Genomic DNA, 20,396 nt, shown 5'->3' on the forward strand with positions numbered 1-20,396 from the left:
AGTTGTCCTCAACATCTCCTGGCTCATCACCCACAACCCATGTAATCACTGCTTTCTGAAAGCTGACCCAGGACCAGCAACCCTTTGAGACTTACTAAAGAATTCAGAGATGAGAAGAAAAGATCCAAAGGCAACCCCCAGACGTCTCCAAGATTCCTGTTAACATTATGGCTGAGGGTTTAGAGTGGATCAGGAAGCGGTAGCAAGGATGGACCAGGCTAGTGACAAGGCTGGAGTCAGGCTAGGACAAGACAAGGGCATGGCTCAGGCAAGGCTGAGGAGCAGGCTGGAAGTCACTGGAGACTGGTGCACTGTGAGGCAGTAGGAGGATTCCTAGCCAAGTAATACTGTTACTTAGACTAATCTGTAGCTCTGCTGGGGCTGTGGAAATACTCGAGCCTGGGGTCATCTGACACAGCTCCACTCAGTGATAGGCTGCTGCTGCATACCTAGGGACTGACTCACCACAGGCCCAGCTGAGTGCTGACTCATTGCAGCAGTTGAGCGAGTAGCCCTAGTTTGATTGGGGGTATGCCTCACATCCATAATCAACACGTGCACACTGTCTTGGAAATACTCCACCAAAACCACCTGCATGCAAAGCTCAACGAGTTCAACAAGGACACTGGTATTCCTGGGGTATATTGTCTCACATGAGGGCCTCAACATGGACGCTTGTAAGTGGTGGTAATATCCTACTGGGCTGCACCCAAAGATGTATGTGGGTGCATATTTCTTTGGGGATAGCAAAGCTGAGATTTCTGAGTCTTCAGTGAATTGGGGGTGGGCAGTCCAGAAGGAGACTTGGTTGACGTGTGCCTATCGCTAATCTATACAGAGAAAGCAAGGCCTGTGGAGGCCTGGAAGGTAATGCTTGTGTATGGTTGCCATCCCTGGAGGCTTTTAGGAACAAGTTAGACAAACACCTATTAGGGATGGTCTAAATTTACTTGGTCCTTCCTCAGCACAGGGAGACGGAGTAGATGATCTCTCTAGGTGCCTTCCAGCCCTACATTTCTATGATTCTATGAGCCCAGGGCTAGGGGACAGGCCCACGGAGCAGCTGGAGTGTTGTGTTGCCTGTGAGCCTGCACTGCATTTAAGGATTGGTTACAGCCCAAAGGGAAGGAGGTGACTTTTGTGACTAAGGTGCAGAGGCTGGAGAAGCTACGGAGATGGTACCTGATGGGGGTAGAGCTCCATTTAGGTATCTGGGATTTATGTCCTACTCCCACTGACTGCTTTTTGATCACAATATGATACTGCACATGGTAATGAAGAGGTTGGAATAGATCTCTGCATTGTAGTGATTTCTGGGTGAATTGCAACCTTCCCAAAGGCTCTAAGTTTGGAATAACCCAGCAGACAGGGGTGTCTGCACCACAATGGGATGCTCTACTGAAACCAATTTGCCAGCACTGCCCTACCATCTTGCTTCTGCAAAGTTAGTGATGAATTCATAGAAAGAAAAACCCTCACACCAAATAAACAATGAAACAAAAACCATCTGATTTCACTGACTCTTCAAGTACACATGTCCTATTGGACATTAGTATTTGTAGTACTTGTCCCTTCCTCCATTTCTGTGTTTATTACTCTCACTCCAAGTTGTAGATTCTTTGGGACTGTGTTTTTACACCAAGTGACCACTGCACTTTGGCTGTCATTATCATCTGAGCCAGAATATAATTTCTTGGAAAGATAAAAATAGACAATCACACCTATATAATATATAAACAAAAGATAAAATAATCCTTACTGCAATGGAAAATAACATTGGCCCTCGGATGATCCACCAGATTCCCATATGGTCATTTGTTCCCCAGCACCTAAGGATTAATTTAAAATATAATTATATTACATTCCTAGAAACAAGTTTGGTAATTTTAAATTTTTAAAAATAACATTGAAATGTTAAAGGGTATTTGACAAGATTTAATTTTATTTTATTTGCTATTCCTTAGAAACAATAGAATGAAATTGAGAGACGATAAGAACATAAGAACGGCCATACTGGATCAGACCAAAGGTCCATCTACCCCAGTATCCTGACTTCTGACAGTGGCCAATGCCAGGTGCCCCAGAGGGAAAGAACAGAACAGGTGATCCATCCCCTGTCGCTCATTCCCAGCTTCTCGCAAACAGAGGCTAGGGACACCATTCCCGCCCATCCTGGCTATTAGCCATTGATGGACCTATCCTCCATTAATATATCTTATTCTTTTTTTAACCCTGTTATAGTCTTGACCTTCACAACATCCTCTGGCAAAGAGTTCCACAGGTTGATTGTGCGTTGTGTGGAGAAAAATACTTCCTTTTTGTTTGTTTTAAACCTGCTGTCTATTAATTTCATTTGGAGACCCCTAGTTCTTGTGTTATGAGAAGGAGTAAATAAGACTTCCTTATTTACTTTCTTCACACCAGTCATGATTTTATAGACCTCTATCATATCCCCCCTTAGTCGTCCTTTTTCCAAGCTGAAAAGTCCCAGTCTTATTAATCTCTACTCATATGGCAGACGCTCCATGCCCTCAATCATTTTTATTGCCCTTTTCTGAACCTTTTCCAATTCCAATATATCTTTTTATATCCAAGATGGGGCAACCACATCTGCACGCAGTATTCAAGATGTGGGCATACCATGGATTTATAAAGAGGCAATATGATATTTTATGTCTTATTATCTATCCCTTTCTTAATGATTCCCAATGTTCCGGTTGCTTTTTTGGCTGCTGCTGCACATTGAGTGAATGTTTTTAGAGAACTAGCCACAATGACTCCAAGATCTTTCTTGAGTGGTAGCAGCTAATTTAGACCCCATCATTTTATATGTATAGTTGGGATTATGTTTTCCAATGTGCATTACTTTGCATTTATCAACACTGAATTTCATCTGCCATTTGGTTGCCCAGTTACCCAGTTTTGAGAGATCCTTCTGTAGCTCTTCGCAGTCTGCCTAGGACTTAACTATCTTGAGTAGTATCATCGGCATATTTTGCCAGCTCACTGTTTACCCCTTTTTCCAGATCATTTATGAATATGTTGAATAGTACTGGGCCCAGTACAGACCCCTGGGGGACACCACTATTTACCTCTCTCCAATCTGAAAGCTGACTATTTATTCCTGCCCTTTGTTTCCTATCTTTTAACCAGTTACTGATTGATGGAGAGGACCTTTCCTTTTATCCCATGACAGCTTCCTTTACTTAAGAGCCTTTGGTGAGGAACCTTGTTGAAGGCTTTCTGAAAATCTAAATATACTATATCCACTGGATCCCCCTTGTCCACATGCTTGTTGACCCCCTCAAGGAATTGTAGTAGATTGGTGATGCGTGATTTCCCTTTACAAAAAACATGTTGACTATTCCCTAACAAATTATATTCATTTATGTGTCTGACAATTTTGTTCTTTACTATAATTTCAACCAGTTTGCCCAGTGCTGAAGGTAAGTTTACTGGCCTGTAATTGCCGGGGTCACCTCTGGAGCCTTTTTTAAAAATTGGTGTCACATTTGCTATCCTCCAGTCATTTGGTACAGAAGCTGATTTAAATGGTAGGTTACAGAGTACAGTTAGTAGTCCTGCAATTTCACATTTAAGTTCCTTCAGGACACTTGGGTGAATACCATCTGGTCCTGGTGACTTACTACCATTTAGTTTATCAATTTGTTCCAAAATCTCCTCTGACACCTCAATCTGGGACAGTTCCTGAGATTTGTCACCTAAAAAGAATCCCAAACCTGAGACAATCTCTCTCACATCCTCAACCATGAAGACTGATGCAAAGTATTAATTTAGTTTCTCTGCAATGGCCTTATTGTCCTTGAGTGCTCCTTTCGCATCTCGATCGTCCAGTGGCCCCATTGGTTGTTTAGCAGGCTTCCTGCTTCTGATGTACTTAAAAAAATGGAGTACTTGTGGCACCTTAGAGACTAACAAATTTATTTTTAAAAAGTATTCCTTTTCTTTTTGCAAATATAGACTACCACGGCTGCTACTCTGAAACCTTAAAAAAAATGTTTGCTATTACTTTTTGAGTCTTTTGCTAACTGTTTTTCAAATTCTTTTTTGGCCTTCCTAATTATATTGTTACACTTCTTTTGCCACAGTTTATACTATGTGATACAGCATGGCCAGAGGGCAGCAGGAGAGTGCTAGAAGGGAGCCTTATTCCATGTAGAGGGAAGAAAGTTTGCTATAAATTAATTAAAGCACCTGAAGCCAGTCACATGATAAAACCCCCCTGCTTCAATCAGACAAGTGGAGGAGTTGAAGCAGAGTGGATTGGTGTTGGAGCAGAGAGCAGTTTGGAGGGAAGCAGAAGAGAGTTTGGAGAAGTGCTGCGGTGGGCTAAGAAGACCAAGACCCAAGGTTAAGGGACACCTGGTTTGTGCAGAGGGAGGGCAGGAAGCCCCACAAGCTGAAGGGCAGGAAAGGGAAGTAGCCCAGGAGAAGGAATCGCTAGTTCTAGTGGTTTACTGCTATCCCTAGGGCCCCTGGGCTGAGACCTGGAGTAGAGGGTGGGCCTGGGTCCCTCCCTCTCCACTCTCCTCCTCTAGGACACTAGTGGGGCAGTTAATACCCCAGTTCAGGGGCAAGAAATGGTGCCCTGAACCCCCACCCAAGAAGAGAAAGCGTGAGACCCATCACAGTAGTGCCGGCAATTTGCCACAACTCCTTACCACTAATTGCAGTTCTGGGGGGGCGGGTATTGCCTCTGTATATTCACACTTTTGTGATTAAAATGCCATATGCTGCAAACAGGAAGCACCTAGCCAAAACATACTCTTTGGGAGCCACACAAGCACCTATCAAACCACTGAATGTTAGGTGGCTGAGCTTATACAAAGACTGTCAGTCATATCCCTAACATTTAGAAATGTCATCCTCTGCAAACAGAGAGGGCTTTATGGATTGCAAAAGGCTGTCCTGTTACTCCACACAGTAAGAAAAGTCAGAGACAACTGAAGTCCCAAGGCCAAAGCTGTTCCCTCTGGTGGGGTACAGGCCCAGTTCTTCTGGCACTGATTCCTATGGCAAATAATTCCACTGTCAGGTAGCCTCCCTTCCTGTACACATAATTCATTACTCAGCTTCAGGCACCACGCTGGACACACCCAGTTGAACTGGTCTACTGAGATGTCCAGTCATTAAGGTAGGGAAAATCATGGATTTCTGATATATCAAATAAGTTTCTGGTAAAGCAAGACTTTGTAAACACCTTTGCAGCAGTGGAGAAAGTGAAGGGTAGAACTTTGTAGTGGAAATGCCTGTCCTCTACACAAAAAATGCAGACATTTGTGACTGGATGGCCTGATTGCTATGTGGAAGTTGGCATTTTTCAGACTGAGAGCCCCAAACCAGTCTTGCATTGCTAGGCTCGGGGTGATGGCCATCAGAATTAGTATATGGATATCTGGATATGGAACTTGGATATCCTGATGTATTTGCTCAGATTCCTCAGGCCCTTGTTGGATTGAATTTTTATCAGCCTTCAGTGTGAGGAAAGATCTGGAATAAAAGCCTTTTCCTCCCTACTGGAACTTCCTTGATGGCCCTCTTTCTCAGAAGAGAGCCCACTTCCTCCGTGAGCGGTGTCATAGGAGAGGGGATCCCTGAAGGATTATGGGGAGGTTTGTAGGCAACACAGACTAGACCTAAATAGTGCAACCATTCTCAATAACATCAGCTTCCTTCCCCAGTCAGTGGTTATTCCACAACATGTCACCAGGAAACAGGCCAATCAGATGGTCTCCAAAGCACAGGGAATTAGAAGGGGAAGAGAGGGAAGGAAAATGAATGACTGGTGCCCTCAGGTCACTCATCAAACCTGAGGTCTACCACTGATGACAATGGCTGACTTCCTAAGAAACTACATCTCTGATGACCACCCTTGTTGTTTTATTCCTTCTTACACTCTAGATGAGACTGAGATTGAGGCTTCTAGTAATAACAATAATCCAGGGCAGCTAAGGAACAAGGGATACTGGCACTGGTACCTGAAGGATGGAGGAAAGTTGGATCTCTCCTTTTGGGCACAGGAACGTGGCAAGAGTCATAAGGACTGAATGGATCTTTTTCCCTCAGTCTTTTCAGGACTTTTTGGTTTTGGCAGTGAATATCATATCCCCAGGGTTAAAACAGAGACCTGCTCTTTTCCCCATTTCCATTTTGTCTTTTTTAAAGCAGTTTTTAGAATGGGTGAGTTATTTTAGCGTATTTATAAATGTGTGGTTTAAGAAAATTGAATTCTCTTAGCAGTACTTTTAAAGAGTGAGCATCGTTAGGGGCTGGCATTTCTACCAGTGCCCTTACCTTCCTCTGATCTACCTCTCTCTCTTCTTGTCCAGTGACTATGCCCAGGCATGTAACCTGAGGTAGCTTTAGATCCTTGTCTAAAGCTACTTTGAACCCCGTTTCCTGAATGAATGCAAAAACTTTTTTCATTAGTGTTTGAGTTTGTGCCTTAGTTTCCCCAAATATAAAAATGTTATTTATATATGAAAACACAAAAGGCCTTTTTTGTGAACTCAACTTGTCTAGCATATCCACATGCCATGTTAGTGGTATTATTTAAAAACAAAACAAAAACCAATTTATTTTAAACCACATATTTACACAATATATTTACACAGCTGCACATAGATAACATTTGTATACATTTGGAGGCAGTTAAGTTCCAACAGAAACCCCTTATGGTTTTTTAGCAAATTTAACTAAATTGTTTATAGTCAAATTATTTAAATTAGATTTTTATTTGCCTGGTTTATTTATAGACATTCCTTTGGAAAAGGCCCCCCCCCCCTTTTTTTTTCAGAATGGCTGCAAAGAAACCAAGAATTTTCTTTTTATAACTTTTTTTAACTTTAACTGCTTAATTCCCCTCAGCCTCTGCAGAGTTCACTTTTTCCTTTTTTAAAAAAAATTACTTGCTTATTTTTCAAAATGACACCGTCGTTAACTTAGATTTTACCATTTTAAGTATTGTTTCAGGGATTTGAATTTCCATGCCTGTACTTACTGCTTTCCTTACTCCTGCCACTATGCCCCTCAGGGCTCTCAACCTGTTTTCCAGTTCTTTTATTTGTTGCTTGCCTGCTTGTCTGGTCCTGGTCCTGCTTTCCTTGCTGAACTGCCCCTTTTCATGGACACAGGCTTTGTGTCCATGAAATTTAGCAAGGAGGGTGGGCTCCTTAACTAGCTCCCACTCCTCCTGTTCCCTTTCCTTAAACATTCCTTTTAAAATTGTGAAATTACCACAATATCACTCACAAAAAATACTACATTGCCCAAACTCCTATATCCTTCAGAGTGTTGTTTAACAGAGCAAGATCTGTTTAAAAGGAGTAATCTCTTGAACAAAGTATAATCTTTGGATTGCTTCCTTTTAAACATTTCTTACACAGGTGCTACCACTATTTGCCCACACTCCTATATTTTTCAGAGTTGGGCCTCACATAGAAAATACCGCCTGAACATATTTCTGATTTTTTTTATTTTTTTTTACCTTTATAACTTTTTCGTGACCCCGCTCATGCAGGGACTTACAAAACACAAAAGTCTATACCCACTAAAAAGAACTTTGTCTAACAGAGCAGGAGGGGGAAATGCTAAGCCCCCTACCTTTTGGGCTAAATCCTGCTATGACCGAGGGTTTTTTTACCTATGCAATTTTTCCCCAACAGACTGGTAGGAGAGAGGACTCTAACCCTCCCCCTTGTGCTCTGGCACTTCTACGACCAGGGGTGTGCACACCTGAATGATCGATTGCTTTATACATATGGTATACCTTTTAGCAATATTTAGCAATATTTTCAACCGTTACAGGGCATGTTTCCCCATTTCTCAATTCTCCACCAAAAATGTTATGCTTATAAGAAGCACACAGGATCTTTTTCAGGGGGAAAGGCAATACACCGTGTTTATTGAAGATACAACAATTAGCATATGCATTTAATTGCACACACACACGCTGTCCCGCCAGTTGATGTTATAGTTACCAGTCCAGAGTCCGGATCAATCTAGTGGCCAGCTAGGTTGATCATGGGTAGGGAGGAGCCGGGTTCCATCAGTCACGACATGATGCTCCAGGGAAGTGTTGGCAGGATGAACCCAAAGTTTCATGGCAAGGCACCCTGTTTATATAGTGATTTTCCTTCATGGGACCAATGAGTTTTGCACTGTCATGCTGTAATCAATTGTTTGACGAGTGCTTGTTTTCTTAAATTGTTCTTTTCATTTTTTAATTTTGTTCTTTTATTAAGTTCCGCGGGGTATTATCCCATGCTGGTTTTGATTACAGCTATTTTGTCCCCATTGATAGGTGCCTTTAGAGTAGTTAATCTGCCCTCCCCTGACATTTCAATAGGGGCGTGTTGCAGCCTCCTGGCACCCTTGTATCTATCTCCGATTCCTCCCTTTTACATCTGGTTCAGCGATGGCCTTCACACTTATTTTTTAACATACATGTTCCTCATTCACACACAAACAAGAATTAATTTACACAAAACATTTTTAACAGGAACATTAAATTGCAATGCAAAAGAAAACAATCATGGCATTCTTTTACTTATTTTAAAATGCTAAACCTACAACAAATTGGTGACCCTCAAAGGTCTGTTATTGCCTTGAAATCAGTCCAGATACAGATTCTGGCTGATGTATCTCTACCCATTGGCCCATTCGACCATTCCTTTTTGTTATTCAAAAAGGGAGGCTGGCAGGATATGATGAAATCATACACCAATACATTTAATGCATGCTATGTCATTATTCTTTATTCTAAATGATATAAAATACAAATATAAAATCATTCTACTACAACCGGGCTACAAAAATGAGGCATGAAAGCACCCAAGTGATCTCTCCCAATCCCATTCTATCTCTTTTTCACCTAAGAAGACAAAGGAACCAGCCCATTGACTCTGGGTGTGATCCTGACCTGAGAATATGGTCACCAACGTTGCTGGGAACATGTGGTAAGGAATTTATGTTGAACCTAATCTAGCTTGTTAAGTTTAGCTACTAGAAAAGTGTTTTATTTCTGACTTCAATACCTTATACTTGCATGCACTTAAAATCTCTCTCTAGTTAAATAAACTTGTCTTATGTTTAATAACATAATAAATAATTATAAAGTAATCCAGTGCTGTGTTTAAACTGGACTGTTTTAACTCCATTTAAAGTAACAAATTGTTGAATATTGACCCCTTACAGGTCAATATCTGAACTGCCCAGGAGAGGGCTGGACAGTGCAGACCACCTGAAAATTTGGTATTGGGAGTACATTGGAGCCACCTTGCAAATAGTAGCCAAGACTGGTGCAAACCAAAGTGTGACTGGAGTATTTTTGACAGGCTGCTGGGTCAGAGCTTCTGGGTCAGAGCTGTAGCTATATTTAGAAACTTCGGGTGTCACCTGTAGGCTGTTTGTAAGTGGCCCAGGTTGGGAGCTACAACAGCAAAGCACTGTTGGGCACCAGGTTATGGGGCAGGTGATGACACAACCTCTCATTGGTCTGGATTGCACCCTGAAATGTGACAACCTCAAATCCTATCCCAGAGGACTGGCCTTAAGCATGGGTGAACTGGGTGAAAGCCCAGGGTGCCAATATAAATGGGCTCTGCTGGTGTCTGCAGCCCCACGGCTCCTGTCTGCTGTGCAGGGAGGAATGGGGGGAGGAGGGGCGCTGATGTCAAGGTGTCTCTGCCCCCCGCCCATGTACTCAATCTCTGAACAGTGGGGTGGGGGGACAGGGCTCACCAAGAGTGGGATGGAACTGCTGGCGGTGGCTGCTGCTCTGTCTGAAGGAGCTCCTTCAGACTGGTGAGTGCCGCCCTCTTAAAGGGGCACCGCATGGTCTCTCACACACTCCCACAGCTCACACACTCTGTCTCTTTTACACTCACCTCCAACACATACTTGTTGTTGTTGTTGTTTTACACTCACCTCCAACACATACTTATTGTTATATGTTGTTGTTGTTACTTGTAGGTACTTCCTGCAATGCGTATATATTCTCTGTAGCTTTATTTTTTCAAAGTGCCTGTTTTAGTTTTTTGACTGCTCTATGTATTTCATTATTTTATTTCTCTCTGATGCTTACATTTAATTCTTTGAGTAGCGAGTTCTAAAATGCCTGGAGTAATTATCATTATTACTTTTATTATCATATTGTGCTTTCTGATTCATTATATTCATAAATCATCCCTGGCTGGGGTTGGTCCCGCTTTGAGCAGGGGGTTGGACTAGATGACCTCCTGAGGTCTCTTCCAAACCTGATCTTTTACGATCAAATAACAGTATCCTTCTAGAATGTAACTTTAGCTTGTACTAACTTTAGCAGTGCCAGTTTAAAAAACATTAGCTAAACACATAACTGTAGACACCGGGCAGATGAAGGTTGCTTATTTTCAAATTGTATTTTTAGTTATATCTGTAAAATAACTTAAAATTTGCATGAAAATAAATACGTTTCCAACTATGATACTAATAGCAATGATGGAGTCAAATGTTAGTGAGTCATGTACATGATTGTGATTGATAAACATAAATGCCAAAATAATTAATTAGAAAAAATCCCTGTCTTAATAAAAGAGAAAAAACGTTAATCACATATGTTAAAATTATGTTTTTAGTTAAAAACAAATGACCTAAATAGAGTAGATAATGGCAGTAACACAGTGTGTCTGTTAGAGAAAGTAAGCAGATTTTAAGTAGATTTTATTTATTTATATTTATCTCTACTAAAGATAGGATACAAAGTATCAAACGTGTGTTTCTAATATCTGTGTTAAAAGCTTCAGAGCTGATACCTCAAGGCTTGGGATTGGGAATATCATAGAATATTTGGGTTGGAAGAGACCTTAGGAGGATATCAGGTCCAATCCCCTGCTCAAAGCAGGACCAACACCAACTAAATCATCCCAGACAAGGCTTTGTCAAGCTGGGCCTTAAAAACCTCTAAGGATGGAGATTCCACCACCTCCCTAGGTAACCATTCCAGTGCTTCACCACCCTCCTAGTGAAATAGTCTTTCCTAATATCCAACCTAGACCTCCTGCACTGCAACTTGAGACCATTGCTTCTTGTTCCATCATCTGCCACCACTGAGAACAGCCTAACTCCATCCTCTTTGGAACCCCCCTTCAGGTAGTTGAGGGCTGCTATCAAATCCCCCCTCACTCTTGTCTTCTGCAAACTAAATACACCCAGTTCCCTCAGCCTCTCCTCATAAGACATGTGCCCCAGCCCCCTAATCATTTTTGTTGCTTGCCACTGTACTCCACATCCCTTCTGTAGCGGGGGGGACCAAAACTGGACACAATACTCCAGGTGTGGCTTCACCAATGCCAAATAGAGGGGAATAATCAGTTCCCTCGATCTGCTGGCAAAGCTCCTACTAATATAGCCGAATATGCCACTGGCCTTCTTGGCAACAAGGGCACACTGCTGGCTCATATCCAGCTTCTCGTCCACTGTCATCCACAGGTCCTTTTCTGCAGAACTGCAGTTTAGCCAGTCAGTCCCCAGCCTGTAGCAGTGCATGGGATTCTTCCTTCCTAAGTGCAAAACTCTGCACTTGTCCTTGCCAAATCTCATCAGATTTCTTTTGGCCCAATCCTCCAATTTGTCTAGGTCACTCTGGACCCTATCCCTACCCTCCATCGTTATCTACCTCTCCTCCCAGCTTAGTATCATCTGTGAACTTGCTGAGGGTGCAATTAATCCCATCATACAGATCATTAATAAAGATGTTGAATAAAACCGGCCTGAGAACCAACCCCTTGCTGTGTATCTTGCTGTATTATTTCCTGATTGTTCTAAATTTACATATAAACTTTAAACATGGCTTTAACTGGAGTTCGTATATATTTTTTCTTTATTTTTATAACAATTAGAGTGCTCCTGTCAACTAATCCCTAAGTTATTGGCAAAAAAACCTAGACTTTTCAGGTGCCTAAGTAGTCCCTGGAATCATGGTTAAAAGTTTTCTCCCATCCCCCAAAATCTGAAATGGTACCCCAGTGAGCCAGGAGTGGCCAGAGGCCACAGGAGGGCCCTGGGCTCTGGCAAGATGCAGCTCCCATGTCACTGTGTTATGGGGGGTCCTGCGTCTCCAGTGCCTCTGGTAGTGAAGGCAATGTTGACACTGCAGAGGTGGTACTGAAAGTTCCTGGTTGTCCTGAAACCCCAGATGACCCCAACGATGGCCCCCACATTGGTTGCACTCTTGTGTCGTCAGATCCAAGTGCTGACTTTCACTGTTCCAAACCTGAAACTCTCCTAGGATCACTTGCAGCTATGCTGATTCTTCCAACTGGAACTACAGGCTTCATGCAGAAGAGAGCTTAGCAGCCACAGCTGGTCTCTTGAGTTCCCACATGGAATTGCGGCCACTGTCACCCAGTTCTGAGGCTCACACATTGAGGCCTTTCCTTCAGTAAGAAGGCCTGTAGCCCTACTTGCTGGTGCTCATGGATCTGTGAGCTGAAAGCTCAAAAAACTGAGCAAAGATCTGGGAATTGATCCTTCTCTGGACATATCATGCATCTGGTATGGGCATCATTTGACCTTCTGAGGTGCCCTCCAACCCTGATATTCTATGATCATATCCTGGAAAATAGAGGGCACACAGTACACCTCTGGAACCCTGACTTCTTAAAGTCAAGATTGGCCATATCCCATCAAGCTGGACCAGCTTGACTCCAGCATGCAGAGCAATATGCCAAATCCTACCTCAACTCTAAAGGTGCAGAAAAACTAAAAACTACTAAAAACAATTGGGGATGTCAAGCGATTAAAACATTAATTAACAATGATTAAAATAATTAATTGCAATTAATCATGTGATTAATTGCACTGTTAAACAATAATAGAATACCATTTATTTAAATATTTTTGATGTTTTCTACATTTTCAAATACACTGATTTCAATTACAACACAGAATACAAAATGTACAGTGCTCACTGTGTATATATATTTTTATTACAAATATTTGTACAGTAAAAAAACAAAATAAATTGTATTTTTCAATTCCTCCATTACAAATACTGTAGTGCAATCTCTTTATCATGAAAGTTGAACTTACAAATGTAGAATTATGTTTTTTAAAAAAACTGCATTCAAAAATAAAACAATGTAAAACTTTTGAGCATACAAGTCCACTCAGTCCTACTTCTTGTTCAGCCAATCGCTCAGACAAACAAGTTAGTTTACATTTGCAGGAAATAATGCTGCCCACTTCTTGTTTATAATGTCGCCTGAAAGTGCGAACAGGTGTTCGCATGGCATGGTCGTAGCCAGTGTTGCAAGATATTTACATGCCAGATGTGTTAAAGATTTCATATGTCACTTCATGCTTCAACCACCATTCCAGAGGACATGTGTCCATGCTGATGATGGGTTCTGCTTGATAACAATCCAAAACAGTGCGGACCAATGCATGTTCATTTTCATCATCTGAGTCAGATGCCACCAGAAGAAGACTTCTGGAAGCATGCTCCACACCTTGTCGCTGTCAGATTTTGGAAGGTACGTCTGATTCAGAAACCTTGGGTCAAGTGCTGTAGCAATCTTTAGAAATCTCACACTGGTACCTTCTTTGCATTTTGTCAAATCCACAGTGAAAGTGTTCTTAAATGAACAACATGTGCTGGGTTATCATCCAAGACTGCTATAACATGAAATATATGGCAGAATGCCAGTAAAACAGAGCAGGGTGCATACAATTTTCCCCCAAGAGTTCAGTCACAAATTTAACACATTTTTTTTTAAATGAATACCATCTGGAATGGTGGCCGAAGCATGAAGGGACATGCAAATGTTTAGCATATCTGGCACGTAAATACCTTGCAATGCTGGCTACAAAAGTGCCACAATAAAGAGATTGCACTACAGTACTTGTATGAGGTGAATTGAAAAATAGTATTTATCATTTTTTACAGTGCAAATATTTGTAATCATAAATAATGTAAAGTAAGCAGTGTGCACTTTGTATTTTGTGTTGTAATTGAAGTCAATATATTTAAAAATGTAGAAAACATCCAAAAATTATTTTTAAAATTTCAATTGGGATTAATTCTATTGTTTAACAGTGTAATTAAAACTGTGATTAATTGTGATTAATTTTTTTGAGTTAATCGCATGAGTTAACTGTCATTAATCAGCCCTAAAAACAATTAAACTAGAAATATAAGTAACTATTTTAAAGACAAGCTAATGTCTGGCTGAAATCAGACCCTGGGCCCAGGTAGAAAGTTTCCTCCAACTGCCGCTAACCACTGACACAAAGGAACTACTGAGAGCCCCACCTCTTTTACAAAATGCCCGTGGACACTGAACATCTGCTACTGGAAGGCAGCACTTGAGCAGCCTTGAGCCCAAAGGACACAAATGTGCTAGATGCTTTCCAGGTTCATGGCTCTGTGGACACTTTATTCCAGGAATGAGAACATTCATAGTCCACCTCGAAGATGAACACCGGAAGGAGGGGAGTCTTGTAGGTGATAAAAATTTTACTTCAGCACCTGCAGATTTGCCCTTGTCAGTGTTAAACTGGAGGAATTCCTCCTCTTAGTCTCTGAAATTGTGCTTGGTGAATAGTGCAATAGGGGAAATAAACTCAGTAACTTTTTGACCTGTTCTGCACTCCACATCCAAGTATCACATTCAAAACTGGGAAATGGTTGACTAAAGTATGATCCTCAGAATAGGTACTTAGTCTTCCTGCTGGCTGGTGAAATAAAGGAGTTTGCCAGCAGAGGGAGGCAGGAAGGTAGGGTTTTCCCTTTTAATCCTTAATTGCAGGTACTCACAAGGTAGAACTCACAACGGGAGGAAAATAGCATGTTGCCAACACCACTACTCACTCTTCCTCTGCCTGCACCTGTGAGGACTTCTTCCAGACAGGCACCCTGGCCCTGGAAGCTTTCATCCAGGCAAGTCTTGATTTGCTAGGAATGCTGCCTTCAAAACATCATTTTAAATAAATGTTTTTGTTTGAAAAATGTTGACAAGTTCTACATTTTTTTTAAAAAAGGAAACTGTCAGCCAAAAAGCTTTGTATATCTGGAGGTAAGGCAAATCCAGAAAGAAATAATAGGTCATATGCCAAAATAGACAAAAACTAAACAAAACTAGAAAATGACTTAAATATTGATAGAAAGAAGAAGATTTTATAAGCAATTATACAGAAAAGCACACTGCCCAGAATGGAGACCACAATCTATGATAATTCTTTCAAAAAGTTTTTAAAAATACTCACTTATGTTTTACACTGTCATAACATTTAATATTATGTAAGAATTATTTCTGGGAATCTCAAAATAGCCTAATGGAGTTAGGTTACTAACTTGTAACTGATTTTAATGAGTTCCTAAGTTACTTAAAAATTTTGAAAATTTTACTCATACTCCACAAATTCATGAACAGAAGGATAACATGCTGAAACCCATCACCCAGCAGAGTTCAGGTACAAACCTTGCAACTCATATATCTCAGTAATCTTATCCACAAACGTGACTTAAACTATAATCATGATGCTGATAACATACAAATAAATGTACCTTTCCAACTAGAACCAGTGTCCCTCCGACCAAACAAACCATCTCCTGGGGTGCCCACTTGCTATCTGAAACTCAACATGGCCAAAATGGAACTGCAGATCTTTGCCCTCAAACCCACTCCTTTCCCTACTTTCTCTATCATGATGGACAATGCCACCATCCTTCCTTTCACTTAAGCCCATAATTTTGGCCCTCTCTTTTACTCTTTTGACCCAATCAACCAACCATGTCTAAATCTTGATGCCCTTCCCATACTACATCTCCTGGATCCAGTCTTCCTTCTATGCCCACATGGACAAAACTCTTGATCTTCTCTCACCTTGACTACTGCAAGCTCCATCTCCCTGTCCTTGATGTTGTGAAGTTGAGAAACGATCACAGCCAGACTTTCAATAGGGACAAAGGAGCACCCATCGCCAGCCAGGTGGGCATTGAGGGCCTATCAAGAAAGAATCCACTATCCCAGAGGTGCCTCAAAGAAGGCACATATGCAATGGAGACTATTTATTTGATCAATGGGGACTGCCTGACCCCCATGTCACAGCAAGAATCTTTCTAGCAGCTGGAAGAAACTATAAAAAGAGATATGATAACATCATCTCTTGGCTTCTCCCCTCCCCCGCCATCTCAACACCTAGAAGAACATCTGGAAGGAAAAGACTTTGAATGAGGGACTTTGGTCCCAGGCTGGAAAGGGGTCTCATCAGTAGCGTAGCTAGGGAAGGAGCGGGGCAGTGGCCGCTCTCCCATTGAGCAGAAGTGGCGCCTTTTAAATTTTTTGGCTCCCTTTTAATTTTTACTCACCCGGCGGTGGGTCAGGCGGCGCTCTGGGTCTTCAGCACCACTGCAGCGTCAGGTCCTTCACTCACTCCAGCTCTTCAGAGGCATTTCGGTGGCGCAGGGAGGTGTCCTTCAGTGACGCTGAAGACCCGGGGCGAGTGAAGGACCCGACGCCAAAGTGCCACTGAAGACCTGGGGCGCCGCCGGGTGAGTACAAGCAGGTGGTGCCTTTTTTAATCTCTGCTCCCCCTGTTTTCTCCATCTGGCTACGCCGCTGGGTCTAGTCTGTATACTGAGGAACCGTAAGCTGACTACCATCTATTAGGGTCAGAAACTGTTTGATTCAAATTTTGCTTAGTCTGTTTAAGTTAAATTCTCAGTCTAAATTCTACTTTATTCCTTAGGTAACCAACTCTGATCTCTATGCCTGCTACTTATAATCACTTAAAATCTATCTTTCTGTAGTTAATAAATCTGTTTTATATTTTACCTAAACCAATGTGTTTTTGGTTGAAATGCTTGGGAAATCCCAGTTCAGATTACAAAGGCTGGTGTATGTCCATTTCACAATGAGGGAGTGGTGAATTATATAATGAACTTGCATGGCCCAGAGGAGCCTTGAGCCGTATAAGAGGGTACAGCGCTGGGGAGCTGGAGGGAAACTGGCTGAAGCCTCTCCATTGAAGGTTCATTAGTGGCTGGGAGATCATTCATGTAACTCAGTTGGGTGTGTCCCTCATTGCAGATGTCTGTGTAAGTGCAGTGCCTGTCAGAAGCTTGTAGCTTGATAATAGCATCACAGTGTGAGAGGGATAGCCCAGGCTGGTGGGTTTGGAGCCTCAATGGTCCCTCAGTCCAGGTGGCACCTCCTGGACCTTTCACAATGTGATATCTCAAACTGAAGTTATGGACTTCATGGAGGAGTCACTGCCTGGAATTCTCTGGCCCACGTTCTGCAGGAAATCAGACTAGGTGATCATAATCGTGCCTTCTGGCCTTAAATCTATGAAAATACATTCAAAATGCTCCTGCTAAGATCATCTTCCTGGCCCATGATTTGGATTATGTCATAAGAACACAGAATTGAACAGGACTTCCTTGGTCATCAAGTCCAATCCCTGCCTATCAAAGGCAACCATGCCACTCTCTTGTCTTTAAATTCCCCCACTTGCTCCCCTCTTCCACCACAAACACAAGTCCTTCACAGTTTAGACTTTATCCTGACTACCTTTTCTGATGCCTTCTTACAAAGTTGACTCTTGCCTTCCTCCACCAATGATCCCAGGTGCCATCACCTGATTCTCTGATAATCCCTTTTGTGACTTTTTTAAAGGCTGCCCCTTACACATGGGAAAAGCTCTCAGTCACAACCTATAAACCTTGTCATCCTTTGCATCCCTGCTCGAAACTCACCTTTGCTGTGGTGCATACAGGAAAGTACAACTGGATAATGGTTAGGCAAGTGAGAAGCTGCGATCACTGCTCCTGACTGGCTAAGAACATCCCATTGTACATGTTAGTGTCTCTGTTACCCCCACCCATGGACAGTCATTTGCCATCTGTTTGGACAGCTCCCAGCGCAATAGCACTATAACCATGGGTGGCTCTTATTGCTGCTGCAATATAAGATAAATCGTAGCAATAATAATACTCCAGACAAAGTTGTCCATGTACCATAAATACTCTGCTATTGTGTATAGAAGCCTCATAAACACTTGAAGTGATATGATAGAAATTGAAGGAAAAGAGCAAAGGCTAGTATGGCAAGTGCCTTCTTTCACTTTAATATTACAGCTGCTATTGTCTACAATATAATTAAAAGCCTGATGAGGGGAAGACTGGAGTTTGGCAATAATATGTTCACTATACAAGCACATTGATTTTTTAAAAAACAGAGATGATGTTAGCCACAGCCTGTAAATTTCTTATTCTCTCAGAAAAATTACTGCATTTAAAGGTAACAAATCTTTAAAAGCAGAGAAAGGATAATGAAAGCCCTTATTTGTATGAATAATCAATAGTTTAAAAACTGGCTTTGGGAAAATAAATAAGGATTGAAGAAATGAAGATTATAGGATGGTGTCACTACAAGGACAGAGTTAAGGTTGTTTTGGTGAAGCATTTGCTTATGAAAGTGATAGATTGTGACATGTGTAGAAATGGTCTGGGTGAAGATTGTGCTTTCTATAAACTGTTGAATCATTGCTGTCTCTGACATTCTTGCAGATTTGCTCATTTTAAAATGCTTGGTTTGTAGTCGTTATGCATAAACTTAACCATTGAAAAATGTGGTGTTTTTGTCTTTTACCATGAAAGCTCTGGTTGTGATTATATAGTTAAGGTTTAGTTCAGTATTGCCATTAAAACAGACATGCAGCCATTTTGAAATGTATGAAGTACATGTCATATTCTTCCCAAAATTATAGCACTTATTCTTTGAGTCCAGAATAAAGTTTCTGGGAATTTACAAGTCAGTCCATGAATTAGTTTTTGAGTTAAATTTTAAAAATGGATCTTTTAATAAATGTAACACCTCCTTTCAGAGCATTTTTCTCCTGAATGATTTTAATAAGGGGATAATGCAGACCCTTCAAACTTCCCATATAATTAAAACTCATTGACATCTCATGATTTGACTACTTTTGAAGAATTTTCTTGAGGGCTAGTGATCATATATGACATTCTTTAAAATGGAACCTTTTCAAAATGGCTGCCCTCTCCCATTGTTTTCAATAGGACTCAAACCAAATGCTGTTTTCAGGGAAGATAGTGTCCCCATCCTTCAAGATGGTCTGCACCTTTCACTGTTCCCAAAGGAATAAAGCCAAACTACCCTAAGAGATGATATTGGTGTCCTATGCTGTCAAAGGTCTCCAGGAAAAGTAGCATGTCTGTGCATACTAAGTTATAAACAATCAGAAAACCCATTAAAACAAACAAATCAATCTTATATGATTATCTTTATATAGTAACTTACCCTGTGTTTTCTAGTTTTGATCTGGCTATTCCCCAGGGGGCCACAAACAGAACTGGAATAACTGTTGGAAAGAAAAACAGCAAATTAGAACCAGGTTTTCAAAATGTTTAATGCAAAATACAGTCATGTTACAGCTGTGCCTGATGATCCTACATATAATGATTTTCATTCTTTTCAGGATCATTGTGACCCTTAGAAATTCCCAGTGCCAATTGACAAAGAGTTCATTACTCTGTGTCAGCAATGCCTATTATGTCTGAGAAGCTTACTATACCTAACACATTCTTTTAATAATATTTATCCATACAAAGTGTCTTGTAAGGTATCAAATGAACGATGGTGACACACTAGTCATTAACATCATTGTGAAATATATGTAACGACACTATATAAGTAGTTATGTATACCTACTGAAAATATGTTTTAAAATCTGAAACAAGGCAGAGTTGACAAACAAGAATTCTGACAGATAAAGCGTGTCTTTGATGTAAATTAAGGATTGAAAATCAGTACAAAGTAAATCTTCATCAGCATACAGAATGAGTGGGAGATGCAAAATCAACAGGGAACAATACACAAAAGAATAAACAACTGGGGTTCACTTCAAAGGGCTATAGCTGGGGGACAAGTAAGACATTTTGTGATCCATTCATGGAAGAAACTCATTGAAAGGTATGGGATGTTCATGAAAGCTTGGATCCTAGTTTTGACTGAAAACCAGCAGCTCTGTCAGACTAAATCTTTGGGAGAAAATCTACTTTATTAAATAGGAAAGGTAACCATTAAGAAGTGTAGACCAAGAATCGTGTTTTATGTTTTGTTTATATGTGTAAACATTTCAGTTTCAATTTATAATCCTTATTCACTATCTCTTAAAACTTAACCTTTGATAATAAATTTATGACTGTTTCACTAGAAATATATATCAGTGCAGTATTGTTATAGAGGACCTGATTGTGAGTTGTACCAGTTGAGCTGTGTGCACACTGTCTCATCAGGCACAGCTTACCTGGTAATTTTTGTGAGTGTCCAGTGACAAAGGCTGGAAACTGCAGGGAGTGCTCTGAGGAC

At 41.1% G+C, this 20,396-nt stretch overlaps 1 protein-coding gene across 1 annotated transcript in view; it reads right to left on the reverse strand.

The window, feature by feature from the left end:
- GLP2R (glucagon like peptide 2 receptor) overlaps positions 1–20,396 on the reverse strand; it is a 124,821-nt gene that overhangs the window by 53,606 nt on the left and 50,819 nt on the right. Inside the window, exons 8-9 of the mRNA XM_048818031.2 lie at positions 19,326–19,386; positions 1,760–1,829 (exon numbers count right to left, since the gene is read on the reverse strand). Coding sequence (XP_048673988.2) covers positions 1,760–1,829; positions 19,326–19,386 — 131 coding nt within the window. The remainder of the gene's footprint in view (positions 1–1,759; positions 1,830–19,325; positions 19,387–20,396) is intronic.

The sequence above is a fragment of the Caretta caretta genome, chromosome 14 (genome assembly GCF_965140235.1).
Source record: "Caretta caretta isolate rCarCar2 chromosome 14, rCarCar1.hap1, whole genome shotgun sequence".
In the NCBI taxonomy this organism is placed as follows: domain Eukaryota; kingdom Metazoa; phylum Chordata; order Testudines; family Cheloniidae; genus Caretta; species Caretta caretta.